The sequence below is a fragment of the Xiphophorus maculatus genome, chromosome 24, assembly GCF_002775205.1.
Source record: "Xiphophorus maculatus strain JP 163 A chromosome 24, X_maculatus-5.0-male, whole genome shotgun sequence".
NCBI classification, from domain to species: domain Eukaryota; kingdom Metazoa; phylum Chordata; class Actinopteri; order Cyprinodontiformes; family Poeciliidae; genus Xiphophorus; species Xiphophorus maculatus.
The window spans coordinates 5,355,321-5,374,013 of record NC_036466.1 but is presented as its reverse complement, the minus strand read 5'-3'; the positions used below and the strand labels follow the sequence as shown (position 1 = coordinate 5,374,013).

General features: G+C 41.0%; 2 protein-coding genes across 3 annotated transcripts; one reads left to right on the top strand and one right to left on the bottom strand.

Moving 5' to 3' along the window:
* The first annotated feature begins 283 nt into the window (after positions 1-283).
* On the top strand, positions 284-15,284 carry LOC102231980 (ATP-dependent RNA helicase DDX3X-like). 2 transcript variants are annotated; one of them, XM_005813093.3, is made up of 20 exons: positions 284-616; positions 2,003-2,045; positions 2,624-2,671; positions 2,894-2,953; positions 3,224-3,409; positions 3,518-3,620; positions 3,707-3,820; positions 3,982-4,081; positions 4,173-4,308; positions 4,394-4,491; positions 5,063-5,161; positions 5,240-5,400; positions 5,485-5,629; positions 5,781-5,925; positions 6,399-6,449; positions 7,675-7,856; positions 7,938-8,055; positions 8,147-8,300; positions 8,385-8,509; positions 8,584-15,284. In XM_005813093.3, the coding sequence occupies exons 1-20, from the start codon at positions 572-574 to the stop codon at positions 8,661-8,663; spliced, it is 2,193 nt and encodes a 730-aa protein (XP_005813150.1). In that variant the 5' UTR covers positions 284-571; the 3' UTR covers positions 8,664-15,284. The 2 variants fall into 2 exon arrangements, with proteins under 2 accessions (XP_005813150.1, XP_023185673.1); XM_023329905.1 differs by lacking the exon at positions 6,399-6,449.
* tgds (TDP-glucose 4,6-dehydratase) lies at positions 13,340-18,585 on the bottom strand. Its single transcript, XM_005813095.3, has 12 exons — positions 18,404-18,585; positions 18,184-18,250; positions 17,364-17,432; positions 17,193-17,283; positions 16,965-17,113; positions 16,792-16,890; positions 16,665-16,724; positions 16,549-16,592; positions 16,314-16,479; positions 16,192-16,247; positions 15,955-16,052; positions 13,340-15,661 (listed from the first exon to the last, which is right to left on the bottom strand). Exons 1-12 carry the CDS (start codon positions 18,448-18,450, stop codon positions 15,570-15,572), a joined length of 1,038 nt encoding a protein of 345 aa, XP_005813152.1. The 5' UTR covers positions 18,451-18,585; the 3' UTR covers positions 13,340-15,569.
* Between the last annotated feature and the right edge of the window lie 108 nt (positions 18,586-18,693).

The window sequence follows — 18,693 nt, the reverse complement described above, 5'->3', positions numbered from 1 at the left end:
TTAAAATCTCGCGATTTCTATTGAAAAAAAAATAACGTTTTGGATGGGTTGTCAAGTTGGCTGCATTTAGAGATAAACAAGAAGTATAGAAGCCGGATACTTTTAAACAAAGCAAAGATATTTAAGTAAATCGTAGCTAATGCCATTACTATGTTAATTGTATAATTAACTGACTAATTTACATAATTTGCTTTTTTTCACAATAGATCTATTTTTTACATTTACCTCCTTTTATTTTGAAAGTACCGGATGTGTATGTACGTTTTAAGGCTGCTCGCTTGACCGTCCGCGGACTGCTTCTCTGCCTCAGCTGAAGAACAAATCGACGCAGCTGGGTTTGCATCAAGTATCAACCCTTGACGCCTAAATAGAGGAATTTACCATCACTTCAAATTCAACAGCATCATTTTTGCAGCGTTAAATAGAAACAGTAACCAAATGAAATAAGTGTCAACTAGCCGTAACCACAGAAACAGGCTAGAGGCAAAGAAGCCAAAACAAAACATCAAAACCCGGCAAACAAAGAGGTCCTTTTTTCAACGCCAACATTTTTCCTCCATATTCAATAGTTATGAGTCATGTGGCCGTCGAAAATGCCCACGGTCTAGAGCAGCAGGTAAGCCGTGTCAGTTTGGTGTGTCAGAAGTGGTTCTTGGAAAGTGGGACAGCAGCGAGGATAAACATTAGCTTGCCGGCTAGCCTGGTACCGTTAGCGAGATGCTATCGTGCTAGCTAGCTCGGGGTGCGTTTGAATCTTTCACCCGCAAGAGACTCCGCTCAGACACTTAACCGCAACTCTGAATTTATATATGCTGTGTCTTTATATTGTATAAAACCAACAATAAAAATGAATGTAGTATTTCAGGTTTAATCAGTGAGGAAAAATGTTTGTTTTTGCGAAGCCAAGCATCTCTCCAACCCCATCAGCGTCTCCGTGTTGAACATATTCAACGCACCCTTTCAACTATTACGTTCACTGCGTTTTGCCTTGCAGCTTAATACAGTGATAAAACGGAGGTACGAGAAAATACAGCTAAAGTGAGCCTTGCAAATAAACTATACGGGCTTTTACACCCGAAACGCTGGTTTCTAAAACTATAACCAGTGTGATGGTGTTGATGGTATTTACCCGTTCAGTAAATTTCTTCTGCGTCATCAAAAACGTAGCTGTCTGGTCAGGCAGTTTGGATAGCAACAGAAAAGTACTGCATGTACTTAAATGATATTTTGATTATAAAAAGCCCTCGAAATGTTTTTTTGTAACAAATATACACATTTTCAGCATTTGTAAGGATGCAAAATATGCAAAAAGCTGCATTGGGAACAATTTGTTCAGTGTGCCATCCCCGTCTCAAATGAAGCAAATGAATAGATAAACCTCTTTCATCCTGCAGCAGCAATGAGATGGATGCAGTTTTTTCAGTCTATTTTAAAATATTCCCTTTTTTTTAAGTTGAATGAACTGTGTGAAATAAGTTAATTTAGAGCGAGTTTGCAAAATAATTGGTTACAATAAGTTTAATTTAAGGTAAATGCTATACTTGTATATTTTCCATATTTTGAATGTGATGGAATTAACAAACGTAAACACTGAAATTAGTAAGAAAATGCATAACTATAATGTGCATAAGTGCAAAGCATGTTTTTTGCTCAAAATCTGAGTATTATAATAGTGAACACCAATATGCAGTGTACAAACCGTCTCTGAATAAATTTCTCCCATTGTTTTCTACTTTCAGTTTGTACAAACTTTCATATCCACATTTTGATGAGTTTTGGAGACCAATAGTTACAAAATTGGTCTCCTTTCACATATAGTTAGACTTAATCATAATTAAATGTATTATATTCTTGAAGCCTTTATTGCACTGTTTCATATGATTTTCTGATCCTGTACAAGCCAGTTCATTGTCACCAAATCTGAGTAATGAAATAAAAGTAGTTAAATAATAGTGTTTTTGTTCGTGTAACCCGCTCATGTGTTTCTGTTCTGGTTCTCCAGCTTGCTGTCCTAGACTTGAGTGCTCCAGATGGACAAGTCGGAGGTACTAGCAGTAAGACGTAGACATGTTTTTGTTGCCGTTCTCTGCTTTTTATTTCACCTTGGGTAAAAACGAACAGTGAAACAAACTCAAACTCAAAAGTTGACGTTAATCTCAGCTTAATTTTAGTAGGTGCTGTATTTGGAAAACAAATGTATACTTTATAGTTCAGGATTTACTCAGGGTAAATAATAAGCAGATTAAGCACATTTAAAGTAACATTTTTGATTTTATAAGGACTGTTTTTTGTAATGGCTCCAAGTGAAGTTTAAAAGCCTACTAGAATAGCCAAGTATTATTTGGTGTTACTCCTATTTAATGAGTTTAAATCAGGTGCTTAATTTGGAACAGACCCGTTTCCTGTTTGTAAAGATGTACACGTCTATCATAGTTTAATTGTTTATTCCACCCTAAAAGACTTATGTTGTACAGGTTACATGGATGGAAGTTCAGAACTGATTCACAATGGTCTTTTTTTACATTACAAACCTGGCCAGCTAGCAGGGTGTAAAGTCTTTCCTTGTCCACCAAAAGTAACAGCATGTGGTCGTAAACGATGCTTTGTGATTGTGTTTCTCCAGGGCGATACGTTCCTCCACATTTACGGAACAAAGACGCATCCAAGAACGGTGAGAAAAGCAGGATTTACGCAGGAGTGTGTTGCCCTCACGTTTTGTCAGCGACGGTTGTCACATTAGTATGAATTAACCTTTTTAGTAGGCGTCTCAGTTTATTTTAGCCGTTGATTTGTAGGTTTTTGTGCAAAACTGCAGGAAATCTTTGTGGTTGTTGAAATGTTTTTTGTGTTACTGACCATAAGCGCAATATAAAAACCAACTTGTCGTGTGCAGTGGGAAATGCTTTTGCTGCTGGACGACCGGGCGGGTACACCATAGCGCCTGCAGCGAACTGTGAGTAACTCTGAATGTTAACCTCATCACAAATGTGTTGTAGCAAACGTAAGCTGCAGGCCAAGTGAAATTATCTTTAGATTCACCCGATGATGCAGAACTTGCAGAAAATCTCATATTTTCTTCTATCAATTTACTTAATCTGTATCTAACTTGTCGAAAAACTAAAAATAATTTCAACTTGAAAATTTTTTTGATGAGTGTTCTCTCTGTTTATAATCCTGCTGATGCAATATTTGTTACAATATTCCTTGATTTACCTCCCCTCAGACGGTTGGGACGCAGGGCGCAACAACTTTGTCAACGGCTACCATGACAACCGCATGAGCGGCAACTCGTTCAACCGTGGCCCGCCACGCATGGAGCGTGGGCGAGGCGGTGTTGCGGGAGGCGGTTACCGTGGCAACAGGGGTGGAGCGTTCAATCCCATTAACCCCGCGCAACCCATAAGCTTCGGTGGGTTTGACACCAGCTGTGACGCAGAAATCGGCGTTTTTAATGCGTAGAGTTAAACGTTTCCATGGGAACTTCTCCTAATTGTTTTTGTTTTATGTCTCTTATTAGATGCCAGTGGCTGGAACACGGCCAAAGACGCCTATAGCAGCTTTGGCAACAACCGAGGAAAGTCTGCGTTCTTCAACGACAGAGGCAACGCCAGCAGAGGAAGGTAGGCAACGCACATGCTTTAGGACACACACCGTTGGATCAGAAAACCCAATAGAGTCAACTTTCCAATTTGTTCCCGGTGCTCAGGTTCGATCACGGTGGATTCGGTGGTGGCGGAGGAGGAAACAGCCGCTGGGTGGAGGAGTCCAGGGACGATGGCGACTGGTCCAAGCCGCTGCCGCGTAACGAACGGCTGGAACAGTGAGTCTGAAGAAACAACTACACTTCCTGTGGGAGAGGAGGTGTTCCTGGCTTCTTGTGGCAACGACCAGTTGCTGAGCTGAGTTATATCAGCTCAGCTGTAGAAAGGTTTAAAGGTATGTGAATATTTTTCTGAGACCAGTCTGGCCCCGTCTCTGCAGTGAGCTGTTCTCCGGCAGCAACACCGGGATCAACTTTGAGAAATACGACGACATTCCCGTTGAGGCTACAGGACAAAACAGCCCTCATCACATCGAGAGTGTACGCCGCCGCCGCTCACATCAAATCAGACGTTCACCAGGACCCTTCCACATCTGGACGTGTGTAAATATCTCGTTTCCTCTTTTAATAGTTCCAAGATGTCGACATGGGTGAGATTATCATGGGCAACATTGCTCTGAGCCGCTACACCAGACCAACTCCTGTGCAGAAATACGCCATTCCTATCGTGAAATCCAAGAGAGACCTCATGGCCTGCGCACAGACGGGTAACAACACAAAAGAGGACATAGATCTGCTCTAGATTGAGAACCCAAACTGTGATATTGCATAAATTTGACCTTGTGTTGTCAGGATCTGGAAAGACGGCTGCATTCCTGCTTCCAATTCTCAGCCAGATCTACACAGATGGACCAGGAGAAGCTCTGAATGCAGCCAAAGCCTCAGGGCAGGTCAGAAAAGCTAGTTCCCACACATTAGAATGAAAACTCGCTGAGCTTTGAATGTAAAACCATAGTGACGAGCCTTCCTGTTCAGTTGGACCACAGAAACCTTGTCATACTTTTTGTAACCGCTGGAGAAAGTCCCCCTGCTTCTCCCTCTGCCCACACTGCTGAACAATGCTCCTCTTTTTTGGAAAGTAAAAACTCCTGCTGTATTTAAGATGAAACCTTGATAGTTCCATCTATCACTGAGTGATTTAAAAACTGCAAATCAGCATGGCTACCATCAATAGACCGTAAAATATAGCCTAAATAAGGAAGAAAGCAATGTTAAAAAATTTAAACGCAATTAATCACTTTTTAGGTTTTTGCATGCAAAAGTTCCAGGGTGGACTCTGTATTTGTATGTTACAAAATGACTTTTATCCCTCAAAATTAGAGCGGGGTTTATATTTTTGCCTCTTGCTGATTAAATCATATTTGCAAAAACTGAATAAATAAAAAAATAAATAACAAAAGACATTATGTAGCAAATATTTAAGCCCTATGTGACGTTCCCGTTCTGTGATGTTTGTTTTAGGAAAATGGAAAGTATGGCCGGCGTAAGCAGTACCCCATTGCCCTGGTACTGGCCCCAACCAGAGAACTGGCGCTGCAGATCTATGACGAAGCCAGGAAGGCACGTAAACATTATGCTCACAAATTACAGCGAGGCAAGAGGTAGAAAATGAAGAAAGACTTACGCTTTGCATTGCAGTTTTCATACCGCTCCAGAGTGCGTCCCTGTGTGGTGTACGGCGGGGCAGACATTGGCCAGCAGATTAGAGACCTGGAGAGAGGCTGCCACCTGCTGGTAGCAACTCCTGGTAGACTGGTGGACATGATGGAGAGAGGCAAGATTGGACTGGACTACTGCAAGTAAGACGTGACCCGACGGAAGAAGTGGAAGATGAAAGACGTTCTGGATGCTTCCCTTGCTCAAACTTGTTTTTTTTCCTTTAGCTACTTGGTGCTAGATGAGGCAGACCGCATGCTGGACATGGGCTTTGAACCACAGATAAGACGCATCGTGGAGCAGGACACCATGCCGCACAAAGGCATCAGACAAACCTTGATGTTCAGCGCTACGTTTCCTAAAGAGATCCAGGTGTGTTTGTTGCGACTCCAGTTCCCAGCTCTCCTGCCAGCTCCTGAACGGCTGCCAGAGCGGAGTTTGTTTCGGGACAGGAAACTGGCAAGACGTTAAGTTCCTTTTAAAAAGTAGCCTGAGGAAATAATGCTTTTTGCTTCCCCTGCAGATCCTGGCGAGGGATTTTCTGGAGGATTACATCTTCCTGGCAGTGGGCAGAGTGGGTTCCACCTCGGAGAACATCACACAGAAGGTGGTGTGGGTTGAAGAGAGCGATAAGAGATCTTTCCTCTTGGATCTTCTCAGTGCTACAGGTTAGAAATCTTTATTAGGATGGGAAGTTTTGCATGAGGATGTAAGAGTAAACACAGTAGGATTTTCTAATTTCTCTAAATATTCAGAAACCATTTTTGAACTGATCGCATTACCTGCCTAAATGTAGCGTTCTGCCTTTTCTAGCACACATAAACAAACTGTGCTGTATGTCTTTTTGCAGTCGTGCCGTATTTATCCCATCTCACTCCATTGCATTGTTGCACGTCTTGTCTTAGCAAGCCAGCACGACTTTTACCGTCAACACTGTTTTACACGTGTTTTCCCTTCGTAACATCTCCAATAATAAAAACATGCAGTCATAAGTGGCTAAGATAAAATTCAGACAAAGATGTTGGTTTTGTTGCGGTAGGGGAGAAAATGTGTTTTCTTTGACTAATTTAGTGCAGTTGAGGCATTAACGCTGACTCGGATTAGGAATAGTTATAAAACTTTGATGTGGTTTTATCCCAAGTCATCCCCAACGAAGTACAGGACAATACTGGAGACAACGTAGAGAAACCTGGTAAGATCTACACTTAAGACGTTTCTACATCTATCATTTCATGTTTTGCATAAGTTTCCTTGACCTCCATTATATATGTTTTTGTGGATGGAGAATCGTTTCTTCATTTAATTTCGGCTTTGTGTACCATCTCATGTGCTGAAGTACACAAGCCAGTTTTCCTTTTTTAAAGATGTTGCATCTTTATGCACTGTGTGTTTCTGTGGTACCTTCATGTCAGACCTGTAGCCTTGATGGAGAGAATCTGGTCATGATGATGGTTCCTTGCTGCTGAGTGGGGGTCATTTTAGGCAAACAAGTGATTTTTAGTGGAGAAAACCTTCAGCACTTTGGACCAAGTCTTGCCATCAATGGCTTTAATAGTTCCTGCATGAAAACTCCCACATTATTTTGATCTGCACATCTTTTTGTTGTTTTTGTTTATAAAAAAAGCATTAAATGTTTAATGTGATGCTCAATATTACTCAGTAAGCCTGTATGTATCACACCACAGACTGGGAGACCCTCAGCTGGCAGGGCTCCGAAAAACATAGAATTCAGTGTTTTCCACGTTTAGAAAGAATTACGGGGAACAAGGGCATAATGTGACATCTTTGTGTTTCCAAATGTTAATCTGCGTTCTCTTATCTAAAAGATGAAACTAGATGTCCATTAACAATTCTTTTGTCCATTCTGTGTTGTCCCGTGGTCCTTCATGCATCCGTTTATCTTTTCAATCATAAGCCAGTCTCTGGTCTTCTGCCCAATCGTTTGTCCACCATTTGGTCTTCATCCATTCTTTGATCCATCAGGTATCCGTCTGGTGGTTTTTAGCAGGTTTCATATCTAAAGCCTGACCACTGTAGTCAATCTGAAATGAATTCAGTGGACTTTCAAACCGGTGCAATATAAAATGGGCTAAAGTATCCTGGAGACTCTCGTAGAGGACAGAACCTTGACATGAAACTTGTTGGACCTCTGTCATTAGCGGTGTGATGCATTTAACTGATCCAAATTTCACTTGTTACCTTTGAGCTCAAGTATTTCACAGCAACATATTTTCACATCACCGCCAGATGCTTTTGTTTCATGGCCATAAAATGAATTTTGGCACACAGTTCTGAAACTCAAGGTCTGTGTTATGTTGCATCAGACTGTAAGTTCTGTTTAGTTAAGCTTAATCTCTCCCGACACCTTAAGTTCAATTCTAGTTTTTAACTCGTTTGTTTTTGTCTTTGCTGACCAGGTAAGGACTCTCTGACCCTCGTCTTTGTGGAGACCAAGAAAGGAGCCGACGCCTTGGAAGACTTCCTGTACCGGGAGGGCTACGCCTGCACCAGTATCCATGGCGACCGCTCCCAGAGAGACCGCGAGGAGGCACTGAACCAGTTCAGATCGGGAAAGTGCCCCATCCTTGTCGCCACGGCGGTCAGTAAAACCACAAAACCTGCTTTCAAAGAGTGAGAGCGCACTGCAGGTTTATAATCTAAATATTCTCGTGTTGGCCAGGTTGCAGCTCGAGGTCTGGACATCTCCAACGTGAAACATGTTATTAACTTCGACCTGCCAAGCGACATAGAGGAGTACGTCCATCGCATCGGACGTACGGGGCGAGTCGGAAACCTGGGTCAGTGAGCGGCTCTGAAAACCGACTCGCTGCAGCTCCCGCTAACAAACGACACATTCTGATGAATCTGCGCGCTGTCTGGTCTCCGCAGGGCTGGCCACGTCATTCTTCAACGACAAAAACGGGAACATCACAAAGGACCTGCTGGATATCCTGGTAGAGGCTAAACAGGAGGTTCCGTCATGGCTGGAGAGCCTGGCCTATGAACACCAGCACAAGAGTAGCAACAGGGGGCGCTCTAAGAGGTGCGGAACAGCTACTGTCCTGGCATCATTTCATTTTGTAATAAAATCGTCCGAAAATTGTGCTGAATTCCACGTCGTCGACAGGTTCTCTGGTGGTTTCGGAGCTCGGGATTACCGCCAGACGGCTGCCGGGGGCAGCGCCGGAGGGTTCGGGGGCCGGGGAGGACGCAACCAGCAGGGACATGGAGGAAACCGTGGCTTCGGAGGAGGTAGAGAATGTTGCGGCATTTATACTGCGATTAAACGACACACAGGTGAATAAGGTGTTTGTTCACATCAACAGGTGGTTTTGGCAACTTCTACACAAGCGACGGCTACGGAGGCAATTACTCCCACTCTCAAGTGGATTGGTGGGGAAACTAGGTGTCTCCATTCCATCTCTACTCATCTTTCTTTCCTCCTTTGACTCCTTTTCCATCATTTCTCCCCAACCATGTCATCCACATCCCGTCCGTCTCATCACCTCTAGTATTCCCTGGAACCTCCATGCATGTTATTAAACTATTTATACTCATTTATATATCCCCTCCTTCTAGTCCCAGTCAGTCATGTCTTTTATTAGCTTTAGATTCTCTCGTGCTTTCCATCTTCATTTTGTTTCCTTTACGTTCTTGATCTTTCCTGGTAAAGTTGGCCACTTTTATAAAGGATTCTTGAATTTTATTTTGTTACTTCCTAACAAAGTTCGAGTTGTTCTCAAAGCCCCTCATATAGGATGATTTACGGACATCTATAGGTAGGGCAACATTCGTTTCTTTTTTTTTTTTGTGACCTTTTGATTTGAGTTTTAGCTTCATGTTTACCAGTCAGGCAGGCTCCCTGTGAAACTTTGTATTTAAGCGCATGGCCATGTTGTAAATCACCGGCCAAAGATTTTGTAAAACGCGGAGCTGGGCGAGACGGCAAGGCAAAATGTCCGACATAGGAACTTTATGTGTTCTCCTTCATTTCTAACCTGGAGTTTTTCACTTTTTAAAGCAGCGATATTTGAGTTACTGATGTCTGCCGAAGAAAACGACAAACTGAACCCACCTATAACCCCCTAACCAGTGAAATGTCAGTTTTGCCCACTAGAAGGCGCTTGTTAAAACTTGATTTCTTCAACTCCAACCAACAATGTAGAGAATCTTTTTGTTTCTGTACTGTGCCTTTAAGAATTTAAACTCTATGTATGTTGCTTTTCTCACTATAATACCTAACTGGCTGCAAGTATAGTTTTTAAAGGTTACTGTATTTAATGTCATGTGTGGGTTTAAACGCGCACTTCTTCATTCCCGTTTGGACGGAGACAAACTAGGCTTGAACTAAATCAAACCTTGGCAAAAAAACACAAAAAAAACCAACACAAAACGAAAACTAAAACGGACGTAACGAGGAAAGCCGAAACTCCTCATGTCCTCTTAGAGGTAGAAAAAAAAAAATCACCAAATGAGCTGTTTTTCCCTGACGCTTATAACCTCTGTAGAGACATTTGAACTTTTTCTCGGCTTGGTTGTAGGTTTTGTTGTATTTTTTTGGGGGGGAGGGAGGATACTCGTTTTTTTTTTACTTGCGTCAAATCCAAAGCTCAAACTCGAGCTGGCAGCTTGGTTTCCCACAGCCTTTGTCACTAATTGTCGGCCTCCACTCCTCTGGCGTCATTAACCGTTAGTAAAAGCTGATCCGAGGGTTTCTTGGTTAAAACAAGATTGTAACACCCAAAATCGATAGTTTTTCTTTATCCGACTCTTGGTGCCGGCAATGCTTTTGGGAAACCGAATCTGCTTCCAACTCAAACCTCAGTCTTAGTTCTTCAAATCTTCCTGAAACTCTCAAAAGTAAGTTAAAGGAAAAATAAAAAAACATGCTCACTCTATCCTGGAGAGTTAAACAGAAAGCCTTCTCTTCAATAAATCTTTCCAGTTTTTTATTTTATTTTTAAATTATTAATTTGTTCGGTCCTTCAAATCTGTTGAAGTAAAGCGTTAGAATTTCTTTTCTTTCTTTTTTTTTACTGTAGTGACAACTGGGGCTTCCAGACGATAAAATGCTGCATTTCCAGAGCACATTATAGCCACGGAGAGAGTAGATACCTTCTTCACTTTTTGTCCTAAGTAAGCTACTTGATTTTTTCCCCCCACCATCTTGCAGAGGTACCACCTGGTTAAAAACATCCTCACCTTGTTTTTGAGGCTCTTTTTCTTTTTCAATTTAAGTGTCCTCTAAACCTTAACCCTGCTTTAACTGGCAAAGTCAAAGCAGTCTGAACCAGAGCTGCTAAAATGTGCTGGTGGAAAAGCGGCATCCCCGGGGAAGTCCTGCTTGGCTCTGTCGCAGAAGGAAATCTCAAGGAGAAAGCCGACTCTGCACCGACATTATCTGCACTTTGTTTACTTGATTTAAAAAAAAAAAAACACACATGTAAATAGTTGCAAACTTAAAGCAAAACCAGAGGGATTTCCACAGAAAATGTGACGGATTAGAGGCGTGTAAAACTCGATCACTCAACATGGTCCAGACTTTGACTGGAAAGCTTTGTTCAGAGCTGCGGTGGGTGGAGATGAGTAACGTTTCCAGCAGTGTAATTCGTTAATTTGGGCTCCTAACTTCCTAAATTGCCCACTGCTTCTGACAAAGCCGGACCAAGACAATAAAACATATGCAAGTGTTGTTGTTTTTTTGGTCAAGGAGTTAAGAATGCAGAGCAGACTGCTCTAAATCTAAAGCAGGCTTTAGTGATAAATACCAGGCATGTTTTATTTTAATTTGACTTTTCTTCAGTTTCTTTTAAACATGTAATTCTTTAGCTCCAGTTCCCTCACATCTGCTCTGCCGGGATGTAATGGAAGCTAGTTGGCTTTATCACAATAATCGAAGAGTTTTCCACTGAGAATAGAGGACAGCCGTTACAGGATGCAATGTCGCACTCCACCCTGTCTTATTAGTTGCTCTTTACATCCACTTATTAAATAAAACAAAAAACAAATTTAAGTTGCATTCTCGGCTTCATTTGTCCAAAATAAATGGACCTTAATGAAGTCTGATTAAATTAAGAGCGCCAACACTTGGTATGCTCGGATGTTTTTAGCCTATCAGGGTTTTGTTTTTCTTGCAGCAATGGTTGATAGTCTCCATATTAAACTTCTTCAGCAAATAACCAGCACCGAGATAGAATCTGTAAAGGTACAATAAGTTGCTAATGACAATCAAGTTTAAAATTCCCGCGTGAACAGAACTCTTTTCCGTTGCATGTTCAGTCATTTAGCCGCCATCTCGACATGCAGAGGTTTTGTCATGCAGCTGCCCGACTTCAACCCGTGTCTTCCACAATGATGAAATTCCCAGAACTGAACCACTATTGAGCTGTTGGAAATGTCCTCCACTACCAACCTCGAACTTTGACCTTGCTGTGAGCGGTGTTACTGTTGATATATTTACTGTCGGAGTAGGGATACTGTTGGTGTTTGTTACTTGAATCCAAAGCGGCTGCTGCATCCAAGCAGACGTTCTTTAAATTTCTGTGTTATTTGTTCTACTTGGATCACGTTCCTTGATTGAGTACAGTGCACGGTCTAGAAGCTGCTGTGCCTTCTACTGACCACTAGGGGGCAATGAAGGAATAAGCACTTTGTTGGCAGCTGCATGTTTTGATATACTAATTTTATTTTAAATTGTAAACAGTGGAAGTTAAATGTTTAGCGATTTGTTTATAGGCCACTCCTGTCCAATAGAAGTCGGATATGCAATGCAAAATGCGTCTCATGAGCAAAATTCACTGTTAGTTGCATTTGCCAAATAAATCAAGCTAGAGCAATGCTTCACTACCACTGTGCCCTGAATCTCAAACCTTAATATTGCTTGGCACTCAAATTTCTACCAAAGTGAAATAAAGTTCTGTTGCTTGCTCAGATTATGTACTTAGATTCCTTGATTTTTAGTTTCAAACTTTTTTTTTATTATTATTATTTTTGCTACGTTTAAATAAAACTGTTGGCATGCTGCGTGCTAACATCCAATTTCCAAAATGTGCATAGTGCCTTGTAATGACTGAATTACTGACTCACACATTGGTTAGGGCTGGGTATGTTTTCAGTTGGATATGATGTCCAAACTATTGCTCTCTCGATATGAAACTGTAGGTGTGTAAATGTTATATCTCTCCATGTGAATGTCAGATTGACTACCTCAAGGTACGATCGCAACAACCAGAAGGGCATTTAGAGAGCTTGCCATCTTCAAAGCTGGTGGGCCTCATTTAATGCCTTTTTGTACAAAAAAAAAGAAGAAATAAATTAGTTTATCCTTGTGTCGCCACTTTACAAAGTTCAACGAATTTCAGTACTGGTAGGTTTTGCACTCGCGCTACCATAAAGCAGCCATTTGGCACAAGCTTTTTCAGACGCAAATCAGGCACAAATTAATTCTGGTGCTGCTCAAGCGCGTGAAATTATTTCGTGCCATTAATGTTCCATCTCGAACAGATTCTTGGCTTTCTAGCCACATTTCTTCAGAAACTTTGGTCATTCTTTATAGTCCCAATTGGAGTCGTACAAGGCCGACTCTTAGTGGCTCGCTAACATTTACGGCACTACTACCAACACATCTAGCACTTTAAAAGATTTAAACGCCTGCAAATCCTGTGTTGTATTGCTTGCTAATTTGAAACTGCTAACATGCTAACTGCAGTTATTGCAACATGTACAAGTATTGTGAGTTTACACTTGATCTGTACCTATGCAGAATCCATTGTAGGCATTTATTCTCCCCCCCACACACACCCTGTTACTGAGTGTGCATGTAAGATATGAACATAGCTAATTTATCCAGATCATTTCAAGAACACTCTGTTCTTTTTTTTGTGTGTGTGTGTGTGTGTGACTAAAACCCTTCTCATTTCCAAATCCAGCACTTTAATTTTTTTATTGTCGTTTCTAAAACCCATTGATGCCTTATATTAGTGGTGAATACCCAGCCCTAAAGGAGCAGATGGCTGTTTGTTCCTGATGCGCTCATCATTTACGCTGATGACTCTGTGCTCTCTAAGTTATTCGCAGGAGTGCTTTTTTTTTTTAAAGACATGAAGAACAATTAATGGTGCTATGCTCCCATTGCTGCGGCCTGTAGGCCTCCCTGTTGTAAAATGACTTTAAATCAACAGTTTTGCAGAAAATACTGTTTGGTTAAGGCTTGTTTGTGTTGAGTCTTATGTAGCACACGTCCTTCACGCCTCCGAGAAGTTTTCCGACTGAAGGTATCCGTCGTGTAGCACAGCCAGGCGAAGTTTGCCCACAGTTTAATGTGGTTTGTGTTTGTTGTAAGGAAAGGTCCTTCCAGATAGGAAACCGTTTTTTGCTTTTAACTTTTTATTTTCTTTGGGGGATTTTTTTTGTTTGTTTTTCTTGGGACCAGGTGGAGCTCTAGTCAACAGCAACTGTAGGATTCAACTGTTTTGCCGCGTTCCTGAGTCTACTTTCGCTGCTAGTTTGTGTAATTTATCAAGCATTTTTGGGGCGATATGTTTATTTTTGTAAGTCTAAATACATAAAGCTGATGTTTTACAAAGTGACTTGACCAAAAGACAGTAAACAAAAACACTGGCACTTGAATGTTGAATGTCGTTGGTATGAGTGGAGACAAAAAAAAAAAGAAATCTCTATTTTTCTGGGGTAGTGTGAGCTTTTTAATGTAAAAAAATAAAATAAAAATGCAATGAGTGGGGGTTTCACACTCATGTCACTGTAACAGGAAGTGCTGGTTTGTGCTTTCTTTTGGAGAGTGCCAAAATCACTCTGGTTTATTATTTCCATACTTAAGACGGGAACCTGTGAGGCGTTCAGGTCCCTCCGAAGAAATCCCTTTACTTTTTCCTTCAGGATCGCCCTAAAACCAAATTTATTACCATCACCGTCTGTTAATATTAAAAGTCTTGGCCAGAGCCTGTTTATTATAATCACAAAAATTCTAAACACAAAATATCCTCCATTGTTAATGAAATATAGTCAAAATTGCTCCAAGAACTGCGTCTAAGTGAAGCACTGGTCGTCGTGTTGCACGTTACCGTGACATATGAAGTGAAACACCCCGCACAGGTTACCTTAAGTCATATTTATGATCCATAAACCTGTTTGTGCGACAGGCTCCGTCGCTAATATCAGCATAAAACGATCTCCGATTGGCAAACGGATTTGAATAAGTTCCAAATATGCCAAGGTTTGGATTAAAAAAAATAATAAAATGTTATGATTAAAGACCATTTTGTAAAAAAAAAAGAAAAGAAAAAAGTAACATGCAGTACAAAAAAAAAAAAAGTATCCAGATTCTCGTCAAGTCAGTTTTACTTTTTAGTGACTTTTTTTTAAAACTATTATTATTATTTTGGAATCGTAACTCCCCTTCTCCCTCTTCTTGTTAACACCCTCGTTGTGAATGTTTGGCAAGTGGCCGTCTTTAAAGTCTCCATCACGCAGAATTGACTGTGGTTATATTGCTACGTTGTTGTGATTTGCATATTTTCAGGCAACAAGTGCATTGATGCTGTCACAGGAGAGTTTCTGGCCAGTCAGGAAAAAAATTTTTACTTTTTTTTTTTTTTTAAAAAACAACCTTTTTTTGGTTCTGGTTTGTTTTTTTTTTTTGAGCAAACTAATTGCACAAAAACAACTTTGTGACTTTCTCTGTTAAAAAAAAAAATAAAAAAAAAATACACAAACAAAAAACTGCAATCTAAATAATAATAATAAAAAAGTGGAGGTATGTTTCTGAATGACTGTTGTTTTAGCGGGTGTATTTAAAAGACTTTGGGAGTCCAGTGCCGTCTTCATCACTGATTGGCCAGACCGCTCGACGTGATGTAGCAGAAGCACCAGCCTGGTAGTTAGTATTTGCTTTATGTATTAGTTTAGCAAGTGTGCACGAAGAGCACTGCACGAAAAAAAAAAAAAAACAAACAAAAAAAAATCTGTGCAACTATTCCGATTTTACCACAATTAAAGGTTTGGATTTGCAGATGTGATCAGTGTCTGGGTTGGTTTCTTCCTGCCATATCACCGTTAAAACACCCTGATAAGCAGAAGAAGAGGAAAAATGCTCGTCTTAAATTGAGCAAAAATAATTTATTACAAAAACTTGAGGCGTTGATTTACAGGCGGCAACTTATTGTCGTCTGGCACATTCAAAACATAACATAATTTTGTTCCTGAGCTGAATAATCAGCCATAGCTGTGTTACAAATCTCATGGAGAGGGAAACGGGTCTTCCTGTCAGTCGAGCTGCAGGACAAACTACGCCTGGTCATGTGTTTGAGGCTTTTTCAGGCTCCTTTCTGATTCGCTGGTCCTTATTGACGTCCAACCAGAAGTCTGGGTTGTCTTGGTACCACTTCACTGAAAGACAAGCGCACAGAAAACAGGACGGGTAAGTAAGCAATGACAGAAGAGAATCCATATTTTAAGGTTCCTACACGGTTTGGGAAAGTCTACATATGTACTGACATGGAATAACTTCCACACTATCTTCCATATTTCATTGCCAAAATGTATCATCCCTTGTTTTTGTTTTTTTTTTAGTCTGTGGTTGTCAATATGTCCATCCAGCCTTGAATATAGAAAACAATGGACTTCAGTCATGAAAACTTTGTAGGAACTCTGATCATTTCACACTGGGTGGATTATTGAACCTGTTTGTCTGATGCCTTCAGCCCAGGACGTCTCTGCTCTCCAGCCCAGCCGCTGCAGCTTCTCACTCCTGATTGGGTAACGAAGGTCGACCTGCGGCCTATTGGATCAGGAAAGAAAATGCATTAGCTGGAAATGTTTTTGAAAGTATTAAGTGCACTGTATTGTGTGAAATTTGCTCTGGCTATTTCCTGAAAGTAGGGGGGAAAAAAAACTTTCTATTAACATAATTTCCTAACCTGCTGGAGACGAACTCAATCCAGTCATTCACTTCGGATTCAGCCACGTTCTTTACCTGGAGGAAGCAGAAACCGTTTCAATTCTGAAACTGACTGATGCGTCACAGTTTCACGAGACCCACCATCCTAACTAGTTCCCTCGCCAGCTGCACGATGGGAATCTCGACGCTTGTTCCCATGTTGTAGACGTCGCCCACCGTCCCTTTCTCCAGAACCAGCAGGAAGGCCTGGACGGCGTCGCTGACGAACAGGAAGTGGCGGGACATGGCCAGGGTTCCCTGAATGGTGCTGCAGCAGGAAGAACGCGTCATTTGGCTTGTATCGTGAGGTACGCTTGGTAAGTTTGACAACACCTACCATTTGTTGTTGTTCTGCAACAAGGTGAGAAACCTGGGAATCACCTGAAACATTTGGAAAAAAATTAAATACTCTGACTGCCTTAATTCCTTGAAATAGTTGTAGATTAACTCTACCTTCTCTGTGAACTGCCTAGGTCCGTAGATGTTGTTGCTCCTGGTGATGATAATTGGAAACTGGAAAAACAAAGTGACGTTATTAATCTTGATAATATTAAAAAAAATTAAATGACAAACTCCAAACCTGATACTTGTCCCAGTAGGACCTGACCAGATACTCAGCAGCTGCTTTAGTAGCAGCGTACGGGTTGGTCGGCCTCAGCGGACAGTCCTCGTCAAATGCCTGAAAGGAAAAACAAAACGCAATCTAATATGGAGTCCGACCTGGTGGAAAATAAAAATGAAAACCTCACTGACCTCATCCAGGCTGGTTCCATACACTTCGTCCGTGCTGACGTAGACAAAGCGCTGCGGCTGGTGTCGAGCCCGATGGGCGGCATCCAGTAGAACCCTGGTTCCGTCGACGTTGACCCGCTGGAAAACGGAGGGGATCTCGAACGAAGACTCTGGGGGGGGAAAAAAGGAGCGTATAAAGAACTGGACTGAACCTGCTTATGAAGTGAAATCTGAACGGAGGCTGCTCACCAACATGAGTTTTAGCTGCCAGGTGAAAGATGACATCAATGTTTTCAGTGATGAAGATATGATTCACCAACTGTGGGTTACACACGTCTCCCTGTGCAGCATGCAGACACAAAATGCAGGATATTTATTTTATTTCATATGCAATTAAAAAAAAAAAAGGCAAATTTGTACCTGAATGAAAGTGTAATTGTCTCTGTTTTCAAGCCCTTCCAGACTCCTGGGACTGCAGCAGTAATCCAACTGCAAAATTAGACATAAATTATTTCAGCAATTCTTTTGCAAAAGGATTAATAAACAATAAAACATGGTCACATCGAAAGTGCCTCAAAATTATATTTTTTCCAGATCAGAAACGCAAATCTTGTCTTTTTTTTTTTTTTACCCACTCAACCACAAACTAAATACGCAACTCTTTAATGAAACCAATTTAATTTTTTTAAGGCAAGGAACGTTTAAAAAAAACAAAACAATGGGTTTTGTAAATTTGTCTAATGTAAAAGAAAGGCATGCGGTTTCCATATTTTTAGAGAGGGTTTGAATATTAGTGTAGAAAATTAAATTTTCTACACTAATTGTATAATTAGTGTAGAAATTCTACTAAATTGTACAATATTTCACATTAAGAAGCCACGGATTCCATCATCAGTTGTTGGCAAGAATTATTTATCCACCTCACTTGCTTTTGCTTCACTTCTTTAAATATCTCTGGCAGGCAGACAGATGTTGGAGTAGGGGATATAACCCTTGACATTTATGATTATTCCTTCTTCCCATCCTCTCCAATCAGGTAAAATCGGAATCTGTGCTACTTGAAATACTGCTCCCAGATGTTTCTCCATCCAATATTAACTTCATTTGTGTTACAAATAAAAATGGGCAAAAACTGAGCAAACCGTCTGTTCATTTTCTGTCACAAAAAGCCCATTGAAGCACATTTTGTGGTCGTGACAAATGTGGGACAGTCGCGGTGTATGTATTCTTGCAGACTTACAATATCCAAGTTAATAATCCTCCATTCTGGGTAACTGGCGACCAGCGAACATACCAGATGAGAGCCACTGCAAATATCGAAATTAGAGAACCAATTGAAATTCAGAACATCGCAATGTCCTGCTCTTGATATTTGCACGTCACATGCGTTATAACAGAAAACTGAAGCAAAGGGTTCCTCATATATTTCAGCTTTTATCATAGTTTTAATATTAACCTACATGAATCCAGACCCTCCTGTCACCAAAACCGTCCTTTTGAAGTTCATCCTCTGCTCTTCCTTCAGCTGTCATTTCTATTTTAGCCATAAAAACATCTTTTTTTGACGGACAATACAGAAGTTCTTCATTTTCTTCCGTACAGTAGAGGAGTTGTGCCCTGCACGACAGTTGTAAACCCGTTAACGGCAGTGTTGACACGTTGAAATTAGGCGGTGCGTTTCCGCGTTGGACACTGCTCTCCGCAATTTGATTGGGTAAAGTGTATGACGTAAGATGACTCCCACGGTCTG

Bases quoted from the DNA above. Each gene is read 5' to 3' on its own strand.
- LOC102231980 (XM_005813093.3), top strand. From the start codon at position 572: ATGAGTCATGTGGCCGTCGAAAATGCCCACGGTCTAGAGCAGCAG. The intron at 4,082-4,172 runs GTACGCCGCCGC...CTCTTTTAATAG, and splicing joins GCCCTCATCACATCGAGAGT to TTCCAAGATGTCGACATGGG. The intron at 5,401-5,484 runs GTAAGACGTGAC...TTTTTCCTTTAG, and splicing joins ATTGGACTGGACTACTGCAA to CTACTTGGTGCTAGATGAGG.
- tgds (XM_005813095.3), bottom strand. From the start codon at position 18,450: ATGAACTTCAAAAGGACGGTTTTGGTGACAGGAGGGTCTGGATTCAT. The intron at 17,433-18,183 runs GTAAGTCTGCAA...CTAATTTTGCAG, and splicing joins GGATTATTAACTTGGATATT to TTGGATTACTGCTGCAGTCC. The intron at 16,480-16,548 runs GTAGGTGTTGTC...TTCCTGCTGCAG, and splicing joins TTGCAGAACAACAACAAATG to CACCATTCAGGGAACCCTGG.